General features: G+C 44.2%; 1 protein-coding gene across 1 annotated transcript in view; it reads right to left on the reverse strand.

Annotated features, from left to right (window-relative positions):
• Window positions 1-3,428: 3,428 nt before the first annotated feature.
• Slc30a6 (solute carrier family 30 member 6) overlaps window positions 3,429-15,424 on the reverse strand; it is a 31,644-nt gene continuing 19,648 nt past the window's right edge. Inside the window, exons 9-14 of the mRNA XM_036170251.1 lie at window positions 13,587-13,635; window positions 13,186-13,305; window positions 11,379-11,481; window positions 8,981-9,028; window positions 7,838-7,906; window positions 3,429-4,074 (exon numbers count right to left, since the gene is read on the reverse strand). Of these exons, the coding sequence (XP_036026144.1) occupies window positions 3,580-4,074; window positions 7,838-7,906; window positions 8,981-9,028; window positions 11,379-11,481; window positions 13,186-13,305; window positions 13,587-13,635 (884 nt within the window). The 3' untranslated portion in view covers window positions 3,429-3,579. The remainder of the gene's footprint in view (window positions 4,075-7,837; window positions 7,907-8,980; window positions 9,029-11,378; window positions 11,482-13,185; window positions 13,306-13,586; window positions 13,636-15,424) is intronic.

Consider the following 15,424-nt stretch of genomic DNA (forward strand, 5'->3'; position numbering starts at 1 on the left):
ACGTTTGGCCTCATCTCTCTCCACTTAGGACATCTGGATGCCCTTCAACTGGTGTTCGTGTTCCTTGGCCCTAAGAACATTGGGTCAGAAAAACTTGATATTCCCTGTTCCTCTGTACTTAGTACACACCTGGCCTAGGGACTCAACAAGTACTGATGGATATGTCACAACTAAATTACAAATAAATAAGCTAAAACGGTCTAGAGAGCAAACTTCACATGTGCTACTTAATTCAACTGGCTTACTGAAAACATTTTTGGAGTGAATGGAGTACTTTCTCACTTGCAAAGTGTTATCAAACTTGAAGGATAGGTGTTCTTTAAACGAACCAACGCCAGGCGGTGGTGGCACACGCCTTTAATCGCAGCACTCGGGAAGCAGAGGCAGGCGGATCTCTGTGAGTTCGAGGCCAGCCTGGGCTACAGAGTAAGTTCCAGGAAAGGCACAAAGCTACACAGAGAAACCCTGTCTTGAGAAACAACAACAAAATAAATAAAAAAATAAAACGAACCAACACTGATGTGTATATATGTAAGTGGTGTGTATGCCATGGTGCACATGTGGGGTTAAAGGGCAGCTTGTGGGAGTTGGTGTTCTCCTTCCTTCCAGAGGATGGAAGATCTAAGTCAGGTCATTGGGCTCTGTGGCGATAAGTGTCTGTATCTGTTGAGCCGTCTACCAGCCCCAAATGGGCATCTGTGGCCAAGCAAGAATTGGCAGTTCAAAAGCAGCTCAACCTACTGGGTGGTGGTGGCACACATCTCTAATCCAGCACTTGGGATGCAGAGGCAGACGGATCTCTGTGAGTTCGAGGACAACCTGAGTGACTTCCATGACAGCCAGGGCTATACACTGAGAAACCCTGTCTCAAAAAACAAAAACAAAACTACACACACGGGTTGGGAATTTAGCTCAGTGGTAGAATGCTTGCCTAGCAAGTGTAAGACCCTGGGTTCGATCCTCAGCTCCTCCCCCCCCCAAAAAAAACTACACACACACACACACACACACACACACACACACACACACACACACACGTTTCCTTCATAAAATGAAAAATTTTAAAGCTAGTTTATTAAAATGAGCCAAAAATTCCATTATTGTCAGTGTTTATGTAATGTACATTATGTTAGTAAATTGCCATGTGTTTGTTTAAACTCTTTAAGCTGCTGTGGCTGGGTGGTGGTGGCACACGCCTTTAATCCCAGCACTCGGGAGGCAGAGCTGGGCAGAGTTTGAGGCCAGCCTGGGCTACCAAGTGAGTTCCAGGAAAGACGCAAAGCTATACAGAGAAACCCTGTCTTGAAAAAACAAAAACAAAAAAACAAAACAAAACAAAACAAAACAAAAAGAATCTGCTGTGGAAATGGGTGCCCCCAATCCCATTTCAGACCCAAACATGTTTGTCTCAAAGTGTCCTCCAAGGCCCCCTGTCTGGGAATGGACTGTTGTGTGATATTTTTGTGTGATATTTTTGTGTTCTGGCAAATAAAGCTGGCCTGGAGATCAGAGGGCAGAGCTGGCCACTAGTCAATCATAGAGGCCAGGTGGTGGTGACTCACACCTTTAATCCCAGCATAATCAGGTGGAGAGAGGAATATATGGCAGGTGGAAACAAGATCTCAGGCCCATTTGGTCTGAGGCTTCGTAGAGGTAAGAAGTCTCTAGTGGCTGCTGTCTGCTTCTATGATCTTCCAGGTTATTACCCCAATATCTGACGTCTGGTTTTAATTGATAAGACTAATTAGGATCACGATTCAATGGACTGGCCCTCTGACATTGTGATAGGGAAGGAGCAGAACAACAAAACAGTTCAAGGCTTAGTCCAGAGGTAGTGTGGCACACGCCTTTAATCCCAGCACTCAGGAGCAGAGGCAGGCGGATCTCTGAGTTTGAGGCCAGCCTGGTCTACAAAGCGAGTTCCTGGACAGGCACCAAAGCTACGCAGAGAAACCCTGTCCTGAAAAAACAAACAAACAGACCCAAAAACAAAAAAACAGCTCAAGGCTAAAACATGTGTCCTTAAGAATAGCTAGGTGAGCTATTTCCAAGAGAGGTTACGATTGTTTGCCCCATGATACAAAGTGCCCAAAGACGGTGAGAAGCTGCACACTCAGGCATGGGAAGATCGATCTGGAACTGTAGCTAGCCCCTTTACCGTCTCGAGTTGGTACCTGTCGGGTGCGGTTGCCTCTCATTAGATGATTTCATCTCTGTTGCTAATTGGAATCCTCACTAGAAGGGACACTGCTCTGCCCAGACTCTACAAGGACTCCAGCCAGCCGCCTTACAGGGGCTGCCCCAGTAGGATTCTAATGATGTTTTGAGCATCAAACTCATATGATATCTTCATATCTCTTGTTCTTTATTCTTTTACCTTGACTATATACTTAATAAATTTACTCATTCACAACCCAAGTATGGCTATTGTAAGTCAGTGGACAATTGACTAAATGTAACATGGAAAACTGGAATTTTTTTATAACTCATTCCATTTTACCTACGGTTTGGTATTTGTAACCAAAATAAAACACTGAGAATAGTGGACTGTTGAGAAATGTACTACATTTGTGAATGAAAAAAACTTTATTTAAAACCTGTTACTTAAAAATTTAGGGGGCTGGAGAGATGGCTCAGTGGTTAAGAGCACTGCTTGTTCTTCCAGAGGTCCTGAGTTCAATTCCCAGCACCCACATGGTGGCTCACAACCATCTGTAATGAGATCTGGCGCCCTCTTCTGGTCTGCAGGGATATCTGCAGACAGAACACTGAATACATAATAAATAAATAAATCTTGGGAAAAAACCCCAAACATTAAAAAAAATTAGACTAAACCTGTATGGTGGCTTAAAACCTACAATCCCAGCACTTGGGAAACCGAGGAAGGAGGATTATGGTTTTTTCTTTTTTTGGGGGGGCAGGCTGAGGACTGAACCCAGGGCCTTGTGCTTGCTACCACTGAGCTGAATCCCCAGCCCAGGATTATGGGTTTGAAGCCAGCCTGGTCTATACAGCAGGACCCTGCTTCAAAAGACTAGTAATAAGGATTAAACTGTGCTAGGTAGGAGAGTATGTCTCACAATTTCCAATAAAAACGTTTACTTTTTATTTAACAAGAAATGGTTCAGGAGGACCTCAAAAAAAGTAGCAATTAAGCTTAGAAAAGCTACAAAAGAGACTTGGGACTTTTCAAATGGACACTCAGGTTTCCGTTTCCTGAAATGGGCCGCACACATGAAGCTCTGGAGGAATGACGGACCGTTGGTGGAGTGGGGATGCACTCCCCACTTGGCCTTCCCATTAGAGGTGGGGTCACACCATACTGTGGGCGGCCACAAAACAGCTGATATTCAAGCTGAGGGAAACGGGCTTTTTGAAGGGAGTCTAACACCCATGGCATTGTCAAAGACCCCACTGCCACAAGAACATTTTACAAAAATAGAGTTTATAGGTTTCACGAAATATGAACAAACCTGCAATAATCTGACACTTACATGGTTGAACAGTCGATGCAAGTTGGATTACTAAATACACGTGAAGCCAAGGAGTCGACATTCCCCATACATATAAGGTAGTCCTTCAAGGTCTTGGCTGCCCTGTCCTGTTGTTCCCATACCTACTGGGTATGTGTGGGAAGGTGGGCTTCAACCCCTGGCCTGCTCCAATTCCAGGAACTGCCAGTCCTTGGCTGAGCACACTGCTGTATGGCGTGTATCCACGACTAAGACCCAAACCATACGGCCGTGTCTGTGTGTTCAGAATAACTGGGCTCATGTTTTTCCCAGGGGTATTAAATGCAAACTCCGGAGGTGGGCTGGTAGGTTTGGATGGTGTTGACGTGACGGGGGTCATGTCATCTGTATTCTTTAAAAGAGGCATTGGGATTATGTGATGGTCTGAGAAGTGCAGGACGTTGGGGGCAACAGGCCCAGACAGTAAGGCAGGTCTAATCCAATCATCCTTGAAAATCTGAACAGTCAGAGTGGACACAAGTGTGTACAGCCTGCTGGTCACGTGAGCAAGGACCATCTGTTCATTGGCATCTCGTCGAATTCTTACATGCACTGATCCAGCCTGAGAGAGAGAAACCATAAAGGACTGCTTAGAATGGTAAGACTGAGGGTTCTGCTTTAGTCACAACTTGACTGGTGCTTGGTATTTTCTTTAAAAGAAGAAAAAACATAGCATCTTGCTATTCACTACTGGCACTTATCAGTGTAAAAGGTGAAGGAAATGATTTGTGGCCCTTTAAAAGACAGACTAGATACAGCTCGGCTGACAAAATGCATTCAAGGGCCCTGGGTTTGATCCAGGTTTGTGCATAAACCAGGCACAGTGGTGCACATCAGAGACCCTGGCACTCGGGAAAGTACAGCGTGGAAATACAGAAAAGTTAGGATTCCATTACAGTGGCTGAAGACTTGAAAAGACAATTGCATCTGACCCAGAGCTTTTAATTAGATGGAATTTCAGAGACCAGGAAAAGAGATGGGGTGCAGTGGCTCATGGCTTTAGTCCCAGCACCTAGAGGATTTCTGTGAATTTGAGATCAGCCTGGGTTCAAATGAGAGACCCTGCCTCAATATGTAAGTTAGGAAATGATAAGAAAAATACCGGACATCAACCTTGGGCCTCTACATGCCTGTACACACACACACACACACACACACACCCCACACATACACATGAAAAAGCACTGCAGGGGAGTGTTGGTTGGTATAGCCATTCTGCTTTGATTAATTTGCATTAAAAACTGTAAAAACTCACTTCTAGAAATTAAGTTTTCCTTTGTTTTTTGAGACAAGGTCTTGAACTTACAGAGGTCTACCTGCTGATGTGCTGGAACTAAAGACATGTGCCATCATGATGCCTGGCTAAAAATTACTCTTAGAGAATAATCATGGGGGGTTGGGGATTTAGCTCAGTGGTAGAGCGCTTGCCTAGGGTTTGGTCCTCAGCTCCGGCAAAAAACCAAAAAAAACCATAGTGGTAGTGGTGGCTGGAGAGATGGCTCAGTGGTTAAGAGTACTGATTGCTCTTTGGGAAGACCTGGTTCAATTCCCAGCACCCACATGGCAGCTTATAACAGTCTGTAACTCCAGTTCCAGGGGACCTGATACCTATGGCAAAACACCAATGCACATACAATTAAAAAAAAAAGAAAAAGAAAAAGAAAAATCATGTAGGTATGTATAAAAATTATTTTCAAAACTGCTCATCATAGCCTATTTAAATAGGGAAAATGGAAAACAATCTAAACTAGCATTAGGGGACTGATAACGGAATTTGAGGATATTTACACAAAACTCTGCAGCCATTAAAATAGATACTGGGGAGTCCAAGGGCGTGTCTTCGTGGCAGAGTACTTGTCCACCACATACAAGGCCCTGAGTGTGATCCCCAGTACCATCATACATGCATACATACACACGCCCAAATATTTTCACACAAACAGACTGTGACAGCGAAACTGAAAGCCTGTGACTGTGTGTTGAAAACCAAAGTGCTGTGGTATCTATGAAATCGAAAGCATAAGCTCTGCGTCCTGAAAGGTGCCAGAATTGTGACGGGGAAGGCAAGGAGGCACCGGAGACACCGACTGACCTAAAAAGCAGGTAACGATAGCCACTGACTGGGAATCTTAGACGGGGCACCAGAGAAAGGCCCTGGACACTGCGTCCGCAATGGCATCTGAAGCTCTGCGGTAGCGGGAGCCCTGTGACCTTACAAAACTACCAGGCACAGCTCCTTTCTAGGACAAAGGCCCACAGTAAGAGGCTCAGTGGTTAAGAGCACCGACTGCTCTTCCAGAGGTCCTGAGTTCAATTTCCAGCACCCACATGGTGGCTCACAACCATCTGTAATGAGATCTGGTGCCCCCTTCTGGTGTGCATGAAGACAGGCCACTTATATACATAAAATACATGAATAAATAAATACTTTTTTTAAAAAAAGGAGGAGGAGGAGCAGGAGGAGGAAGAGGAGGAGAAGGAGGAGGAGGAGGAGCAGGAGAAGGAGGAGCAGGAGGAGGAGAGAGCCGAGACCTTGGGTGGGGGAGGTTAAGCCAGCAGGAGCAAAGCCAGGAGAAACACTTCCTCATTAGAGCCCCATGCGGTTTTAAGTGCTGCTCTATGTAAGCTACTCCTCATTTTAAAGGCATAATGACAAGCAACAGGGCCAGGTGCTGGTGGCACACACCTGTGATCCCAGCACTTGGGAGGCAGAGGCAGGTGGATCTCTGTGAGTTCAAGGCCAGCCTGGGCTACAGAATGAATTTCAGGACAGCCAGAGCTACACAGAGAAACCCTGTCTTGAAAAACAAAAACAACAACAAAAGAGACTTTATGGGGGCTGCAGGACCTCTTCCAAGAGGTCTTGAGTTCAATTCCCAGCACCCACATGGTGGCTCACAACCATCTATAGTGGGATCTGATGCCCTCTTCTGGTGTGCAGACATACATCATATAAGTCGATAGAGCATTCATATATATATAAACCTAAAAAAATAAACCTAAAAAAAAAAAAGATAAGCAACAGAAGCCACCCCTTTAATCCCAGCACTCGAAAAGCGGAGGCAGGTGTATCTCTGTGAGTTCGAGGCCAACCTGGTCTACACAGTGAGTTCCAGGCCAGTCTGGTCTATACAGTGAGTTCCAGGGTTGACAGGGCTACAGAGAAACCCTGTCTCAAAACAAACAAACAAACAAACATCAACAAAAAGAACAAACAAAAGGACATGTAAGCCAAATGTGACGGTACATGCCTAGAAGGCTGGGAAAAGTCTTGGGAGCTCAAGGCTATCCTGTGCTACAAAAGTGTGTTTCAGAATAGCCTAGTCTGCAGAAGGAGATGTCATCTCAAAAGACAAACAAATAAATATATAGTAGGAGAGTATTTAATAACAGGAAAAACTGTGAGGCACGAGGTCCCAGATTCAATTCTCCACACCTACAACAACAACAACAACAACAGCAACAACAAAAACCTCCAGTACTTTCAAGGTTAAATTAAAAAGATTAAAAAAAAAAAAGATCCTCGATCTCAGTAAAATAATGAGCCTGTTAATATTTCAGATGCCATTACACAGAACAGAGAATCAAAGCTTCCATGAAAACGTTTAAAAGATTTTTTTTTTTTAATTTTGTATGTATGAATGTTTTTCCTGCATGTCTATGTGCCATGTGTGTGTCTGGTGCCTGGGGAGGCCAGGAGAAAGTCAGATCCCCTAGAACGGAGTTACCAAGTGCTCTTGACCATTGAACCATCTCTCTAGCCCATCTCTCCCCCCCCCCCCACCAGCTGAGGACTGAACCTGAGCTAAATCCCCAACCCCCCCCTTTTTTTTTTTTTTAAAGATTTATTATTATGTGTATGAGTGCTTTGCCTGCATGCATGTTTGTACACTATGTGCATGTCTGGTATCTGCTAAGGTCCCCCCGGGAATGGAGTTAACAGACGGCTGTGACCCACCATGTGGGTGTTGGGAATTAAACTCAGGTCTTTTGCAAGAGCAAGTGTTTTTAAACACTGAGCCAACTCTGCAGTCCCCCACCATGAAAATTTTAAAGAAATTCTACTTTAAGTTTTTTTTTTTTTAAAGATTTATTTATTTATTATGTATACAGTGATCTGTTTGCATCTATGCCTGCAGGCCAGAAGAGGGAGCCAGATCTCATTACAGATGGTTGTGAGCCACCATATGGGTGCTGGGAATAGAACTCAGGACCTCTGGAAGAACAGCCAGTGCTCTTAACCTCTGAGCCATCTCTCCAGGCCCCTAGTTTAAGTTTTAAAAATCATGTTTAAATTACACTAAACTAACTTGTACAAAACATACCAATGAGCCAAATCCGAGGGTCCAAAAGTGTTCATTTCGGACTTCTAAGACTCCATCCAAGGTAGATACCTGATCGAGAGCACAGAACAGTTTATCAGTTACCTGCATGTGACACAGCAGTGTCGACCAATGACAGTACAGACTTGCTGTAAGCCTAGAAAGGACACCGCTCCCCGTGACCAAGGACACATGTCAGCGCTGAGGCCTCGGTTCCTCCTCTCTGTGCAGTCCTCACCCAGGCTGCTCCAGTCCTGGAATCGGGTGCAGGCTGCTGGGCCTTTACACTGCCATGGTCTAGTTTCTGAAGCAGGCAGACACACTTATGACCAACCTTTGTGGTTGCAGGTTTCTTCTGTGGGGTGTATATGTGTGCGTGTGTTAGTTGTTTCTTTGCCTGTTTGAGTGTAGGCTGTAAGTAAATTCCCGGGCCAGATATACAGGCACGGGGACCGTGACAACAAAGACATCTCAGGGCCAGGATTCGGGCTGAGACATGCATCTGCTGTGCTGGAAGAAGTGGCCTTTGGGACACTGACAACCAAGAACTGAGTAAGTGTCAGCATCCAAACCAATGAGATTTCTCATTAGCAGGTGGAACTTTCTTACAAAAGAAAATAACCTGCCAACTAAGAAGTTAGGTGGATTAGCATGTAGAAGTGGATTTTCAGCCAGCTGGTGGTGGCCCAAGCCTTTAATCCCAGCACTGAGAGAGGCAGAAGCAGGCAGATCTCTGTGAGTTCGAGGCCAGCCTGGTCTACAGAAAGAGTTCCAGGACAGCTGGGGCTGCACAGAGAAATCTTGTCTCAAAAAACCAAAACAAAAACAAAAAACAAGCAAACAAACAAACAAACAAAAAAGTGGACTTTTGCCTTTAGTCAAATCCTGAAGACAGAGTGAGAAAAATCCTTTACTCAGCTAACCCGGTATCTTCAGATCATTACCTTCCATATTTCTTAAGGCAATCTGGCTTCCATACTGAGCAGTTCCTCAAATGTTTCTACTTTTGTCCCCATGTTATAACTTCTACTGTTAGCATAACACACAAACTCCCCTGGAATAAAATTCTGGAGTTGAGTATATTATACACTCCCACCCTTTTGTTTCCCTAACATAAATTTTTAAAAATGGCGTATTCCATCTTACCTCTCTGATCAGCTTGTCCAACTGACCAATAACATGAGGTGGTGTTGTCTGGAACAATGAAATAAAACATGAATAGCTTCGGGAGAAAATAACTTTGCAGTAATGATTCTGAAGCCCCTCCACACCCACAAACATATTTCAAACCAGCCTTTCTGACATGTGTCCGTTCTATTATGATTCAGGGAAGAGAGGTCACTGGCCCACATTCGTTTGTGTTTTCTTTCTTTTTTCTTTTTTTTTTCCCAGCAAAATTAGATTAAGGAAAGAATTGCTGAAGGGGTGGGGGCTCCCGGAGAGGAAGACACCATCCTCTTTTCCTCATGAAGAAGCTGCTCTCTCTAGAATCTCACAAGACTTAAGGAACCAAGGAGCCAGGGGCTGAGTGACGGCTCAGCAGTTAAGAGTGCCCTTACCATTGCAGGGTGTGGTGGGACACACCTGTAGGGGATCTCCGGGTTGAGGCTAGCCTGCTCTACACAATGTGTTCTAGGACAGCCAGGGCAATGAAGGAAAACCTTGTCTCATAAAACCAAACACAACAAAAGAGTGCTTACTGCTCTTGCAGAGGACCAGAGTTTGGTTCCCAGGACCCAACCGGAGACTCACAATCCCTGCAACTCCAGTTCCAGGGTACCTGAGCTCTCTTCTGACATCTGAGGACATACAGATACTCATGTATACACACTTAAAATAAAGCAATAGCTAGCCAGGCATGGTTGGCTTACACCTTTAATCCCAGTACTTGGGACAGAAAGGCAGAAAGATCTCTGTGTGAGTCCCAGGCCAGCAGAGGCTACATAGTGAAACCTTGTCTCAAAAAGAAAAACCAGGGGCTGGAGAGATGGCTCAGAGGTTCCGAGCACTGGCTACATAAGGACTACGCTGTGTTCATTACTAAGTACAGGACATAGTACTACATAAGGACTACACTGTGTTCATTACTAAGTACAGGACATAGTACTACATAAGGACTACACTGTGTCCATTACTAAGTACAGGACATAGTACTACATAAGGACTACACTGTGTCCATTACTAAGTATAGGACATAGTACTACATAAGGACTACACTGTGTTCATTACTAAGTACAGGACATAGTACTACATAAGGACTACACTGTGTTCATTACTAAGTTCTAGAAAAGCAAGGACAGGACTTACATGCACCTAGCTCTGGGAAACGTTGTCTACATTATTTCAATACCCAGATTGTCACTGTGACGATCCAATGACAGGAAATAAAGAAATCAATGGTGGCCGGGTGCTGGTGGTGCACACCGCTTTAACCCTAGCACCTGGAGGCAGAGGAAGGAGGATCTCTGAGTTCGAGGCCAACCTACTCTACAGAGTGAGTTCCAGGACGTCCAGGGCTAGAGAAAGCCTATCTAAAAAAACAAAAGATAACCAAGGGTAACCTATAGTGATATTTTATTTGTACTGAAATGTGTTTTTATTTGTATATTAATAAAGTTGCCTTGGGGTCAGAACAAGCCATAGCAGAAGCCGGGCAGTGGTGGTGGTGCACACCTTTAATCCCAGCACTTGGGAGGCAGAGCTAGGCAGATCTCTGTGGGTTCAAGGACACAGCCAGCATGGCGACACACGCCTTTAATCTCAATACCAACCATAGAAGACCTGGAGGTCTGTACAGACAGGCAGTGACGAGGAGGTCATGTGGCTGGGTTTACAACCAATGAGAATACAGAACAGAAAGTCTATAAAAAAGAGGACACAGGAAGTAGGTCTCTTGCGGAAAGGAAAGACAGAGCAGCAGTGAAGGGTAAGGTTTTCAGCTCTCAGCTATTGCTCTGACTTCTTGGCTTTTAACTCTGCAATTGGCTCTGTGTTTCTTATTTAACAAGACAGTGACATCTATAGTAACCAGACTACGTATAAAACCCAGAGCAGGCTGGCGAGATGGCTTAGCAGTTAAGAGCACTGACTGCTCTTCCAGAGGACCTGGGTTCAGTTCCCAGCACCCATATGGCAGCTTACAACTGTCTGTAACTGCAGTTCCAGGGGATCTGACACCCATGGCAAAAGAAAATAAAACAAAACAAACACCAATGCACATTAAAAAATGAAGAAACTCAGAGTATTTATCCAAAAAAATTCAGTATCTAAAAAAATACTCAAACAACATTGTTTTCCCTTAAAATTCAATGAAGAGGCAAATAATTACCAATTCATGGTTGCCTGTCACAGGAACACAGGAAAATGTGAGCCTAAACTATCCCAGGGCAATGAAATTCCAACCAGTTTCTGCAAATGAGTTTCCCAGATCCCAGCCATATACGGCTCCTGAGTCATTATTGTTTTACCTGTCTGCTAGAACACACACCAAGTTCCTACCCAGTGAGAGAACACGGCTCACACTAAATGAGAACGAGAGCCTCACCTGGAGAAGAACTTTCCCACTGTACACACTCATGGGGTACATGGTGCCGAACGTCATCAGGGCAATGGCAATCGCAGAGGCAGTATCTACAGCAAAGTAATTACTGCAAGGAAAAGCAATTGTCAGTCTTAAATGTATAGTTCACTTTACAATTTAATAAAATACCAAACATTAATTACCAAAACCAAAAAAATAAAATTAAAAAAACAAAAAAACAAAAAACAAAACCCAAAAAACGAACAACAAAAAACAAAACCCAAAAAAACAAAAGCCTTCAAAACTGAGTTGGGTGTGGTGTGTAGTGACCCACACTTTGAATCCCAGCAATCAGCAGCAGAGGCAGGCGGATCTCTGAGTTTGAGGGCAGCCTGGTCTACACAGAGAAACCTTGAATTAAAAAATACAAAACAAACAATCTCAAGTTTCCTGGAAATCTGTTATAGTGACACTGTAGCCAAAGGACTATGTCACATCAATGTTTCAAATTCTGAAGCTCTCCTAACTGAGCAAAATACTAATAGCTACAAGATGATTCTGAACAGGGTTACTTGCTGGGGACAGAAACAGGAATAAGGCAGTTTCTGCCGTACAAGGAGTACACACAGGAAAACTACAGTGAAGCACTCTGTGTGTGTGTTAGAGAAGTCTCCAGTGGTCATGGCACACACCAGTAACCCCAGCATTTAGGAGGTAAAAGCGGGAGGATCCACAGTTAACAGCCAGTCTTGGCTATGTACTAAGGTCCAGGTCACCCAGGGGCTAGCCTGGAGCATGCAGCAGATGTGAGAGATCCTGCTTCAGCAAGCTGGAAGGCGAACATGGGCTCCCCAGAGCTGTCCTCTGCCCGCCACACAGATGCCGGCACACAAACAAATACTAAAAGGAAGGAAGGAATGCACAGCATTGTGCACTGCTCTGGGAGTCTGCAGCTGCAGGCACTCACATAGAAAATGTCAGGGTTGGGGATTTAGCTCAGTGGTACAGCACATGCCTAGCATGCGCAAGGACCTGGGTTTGGTCCTCGGCTCCAGAAAAAAAAAAAGAAAATGTCAGAAAGAGCTGTCAGTCATGGGGAAGGATGCTCAGGTGAGGAAACACGACCAGGAGGCAGGGAGCTAATGCCTTGGAATTCAATGGAAGTATAAAAACATAACTTTAGGAAATAGGTAATAAAAGACCCTAACAACTAAGAATCCATTACAGTACACCTCACTGTTTAAAGGGTAAGTTAGTCAGACAATTCAGCTGTAAAATGGTGATCTCCAAGCAGCTGTAAGTTCTACTGAAGTTCGACTCTGAAGTGGCTTCTGGCCCAGCTGGCCTCTCCCTCTCAGCAGGAATAGCAGCGGTGACTTAGACCTCACTCTTGCTGCTGCCTGCCTCTCTCATCAGGCCAGCAGGAGGATCACGCATTTTCTGATCCTCATTATAAACTGTAGTGAGAAATACTGAGGCCTGATTCCCTGAAATTTTTAAATTAATTAATTTATTAATTTTTAGTTTTTCCAGACAGGGTTTCTCTGTGTAGTTTTGGAGCCTGTCCTGGATCTTGCTCTGTAGACCAGGCTGGCCTCGAACTCGCAGAGATCCACCTGCCTCTGCCTCCCAAGTGCTGGGATTAAAGGCATGAGCCACCGCCACCCAGCCCTGAATTTTTTAGATGGAAACACTGGAGGATAAGACCTGACCAAGTTACACAGGTCATTAGCAAAGACACTAGAAGCCTGGCCTCAAACCATGTTGTCGACACCCCTAAAGTCAGACCCTAGGAATCAAAACATATCTGATAGCAATACAATATACTCACTTAATTTCAATCAGCATGTATGTTATACAGAGAGCAAATGCCCCAGCAAGGTCAATCAGGACAAACGGATTCATGCGGGGCAAGAAGATACTGCTGAGTCCTGGGATAATCCCACACAAGCTACGGAAGACCAAACAGAGTATTCATTAGAAGAATTCACGCAATATCAGTAAGAACACTGGTACAGATAAGGTGCATTTTACTTCTTACAGAGCAAAGAGGACTCTGCCACCATAGAGAATTCTCCTGCGGCATCAATTAGAAAGCCAAGAGAGAATGAGAATCGGACCAAGAGCAGCTCATGCAGTGATTTCAGCTGCAAATTTAAGCATCCGTCATAGACACACTTCTCGGGGAGTCTTGTCAAATTATGCAAGTCATGAAGTCCCCCAGCATCTTACCTTCGACTAAGGTCTGCCACGTGCTCTTGAAGCCAGCTCGTACTAGCAGCTTTAAGGAGAAAATACTTAAATTACCTATACAGAAGAGTAAGTCATTACTAGAAAAATGAGGTCTTTTGCTTTGAAAACAAGTGCGGCAGTGTCCATGTAACGTGACAACAGGCAATGTTTCTCCTCAACTCTACACTTCTTCCCTTTTCAGGACAAGACACTAGTTCTAAAGCAGTTCTAACTTCCATGCACAGGTGAGGGAGTTAGAGAACTTGACACATCACCGGTGCTTTTTTTTTTTTTTTTTTGGTTTTTTTTGGTTTCTCTGTGTAGCTTTGCGCCTTTTTCCTGGAACTCACTTGGTAGCCCAGGCTGGCCTCGAACTCATAGAGATCCGCCTGCCTCTGCCTCCCAAATGCTGGGATTAAAGGTGTGCGTGGCTGAAGTTTTTTTTATATAATTAAAAAAAAATTGCGTCTACATAAAGAATGGGTTCCAGATCATGCCAATTATTAATTCCTTTGGCTCTCAGAAAGGCAGAAGTGCATCTAAAGATACCGAAAGACACTGACCAGGGACTGTCCCTTGAAAAATAGCCCCCAAACTCAAGTAGCCATCATCCCAGTGTGCTACTGACACACTCATTTTATAATGCAATTATGTTGTAAAGAGACTGGCAAGCTTTCTGCAGCAGACTGGCCAGCACTAAAGAGAAGGCAGCGACACCAGCGTGCCGGCTTTCAGTTTCTGACTTAGCCTGTCATCCCGGGTGTGGGTTTTTGGCCAATGATTTCATCTCTGACTGCCCCGGTGTGAAATGAGGTATCTGTGTCAATGGCTATGGAGAGAATGACTGAAGACTTCATCCTCAACCTCTGACTGGTACAGTTTGTCTTCCTAACACCTGTGAGGTTGCTCATCGCTGTCTGTCGTGGTGTTCAAGTTGAAAGACCCTCCCCCCAAAATCTGTATTCTCTGTTTCAAATATAGGTGCTCTGGGCTGGAGAGATGGCTCAGAGGTTAGGAGCACTGGCTGTTCTTCCAGAGGTCCTGAGTTCAATTCCCAGCCACTTCATGGTGGCTCACAACCATCTGTAATGAGAGCTGGTGCCCTCTTCTGGCCGGCAGGGACACATGCATGCAGAACAGTGTATACTTCATTAAAAAAAAAAAAAAATCTTTTTCTTTTTTTTTTTTTTTTTTTTGAGCTGAGGATCAAACCCAGGGCCTTGCACTTGCCTACCACTGAGCTAAATCCCTGAACAAAAACAAAGAAAAAAATCTTTAAAAAAACAAAACAAAACAAAATTTCAAAATAGGTGATCTATGTGCCCACTCACTTCTCCATCAGTTAATGGATAAATCCTTTCCTGGTTTGTGAGATTTCAAGATACTGAAAGTTTAAAAAATGATCAGTAATACACCTATGAAATAGAAAAACTGCCTAAACTTGAGAAGACTTTGGGAATCCTTTTATTTGTTTTGTTGGAGGCAGGTTCTCACTATGCAGCCCTGGCTGGCCTGGCATTCATTGTGTGGCACAAAATGGCCTCAAATCAATTGCAATCCTCCTGCCTCATCCTCCCATGTTCTGAGACTATAGGTATGCTCTACCATGCCTAGAAAAACCTGTAGTTTTACCGTCCTATTATCACTTAGTTCAAAGCTAGTTCACTGGCTTTTATATATTATTTTCAGTTTGTGCTAATGAGATGAAATTCTGTATAATTTTCCATGTAAAAACTTGAGAAGCTTTGGGCTAGCTCTTACTTCTCTGCTGAATACATTTCTCATAGATCTACTAGCTAATGTGAAAAGAAACTGGGTGGTAATGGTAGTCCATGCCT

Source organism: Onychomys torridus, chromosome 21, assembly GCF_903995425.1.
Source record: "Onychomys torridus chromosome 21, mOncTor1.1, whole genome shotgun sequence".
Lineage (NCBI taxonomy): Eukaryota > Metazoa > Chordata > Mammalia > Rodentia > Cricetidae > Onychomys > Onychomys torridus.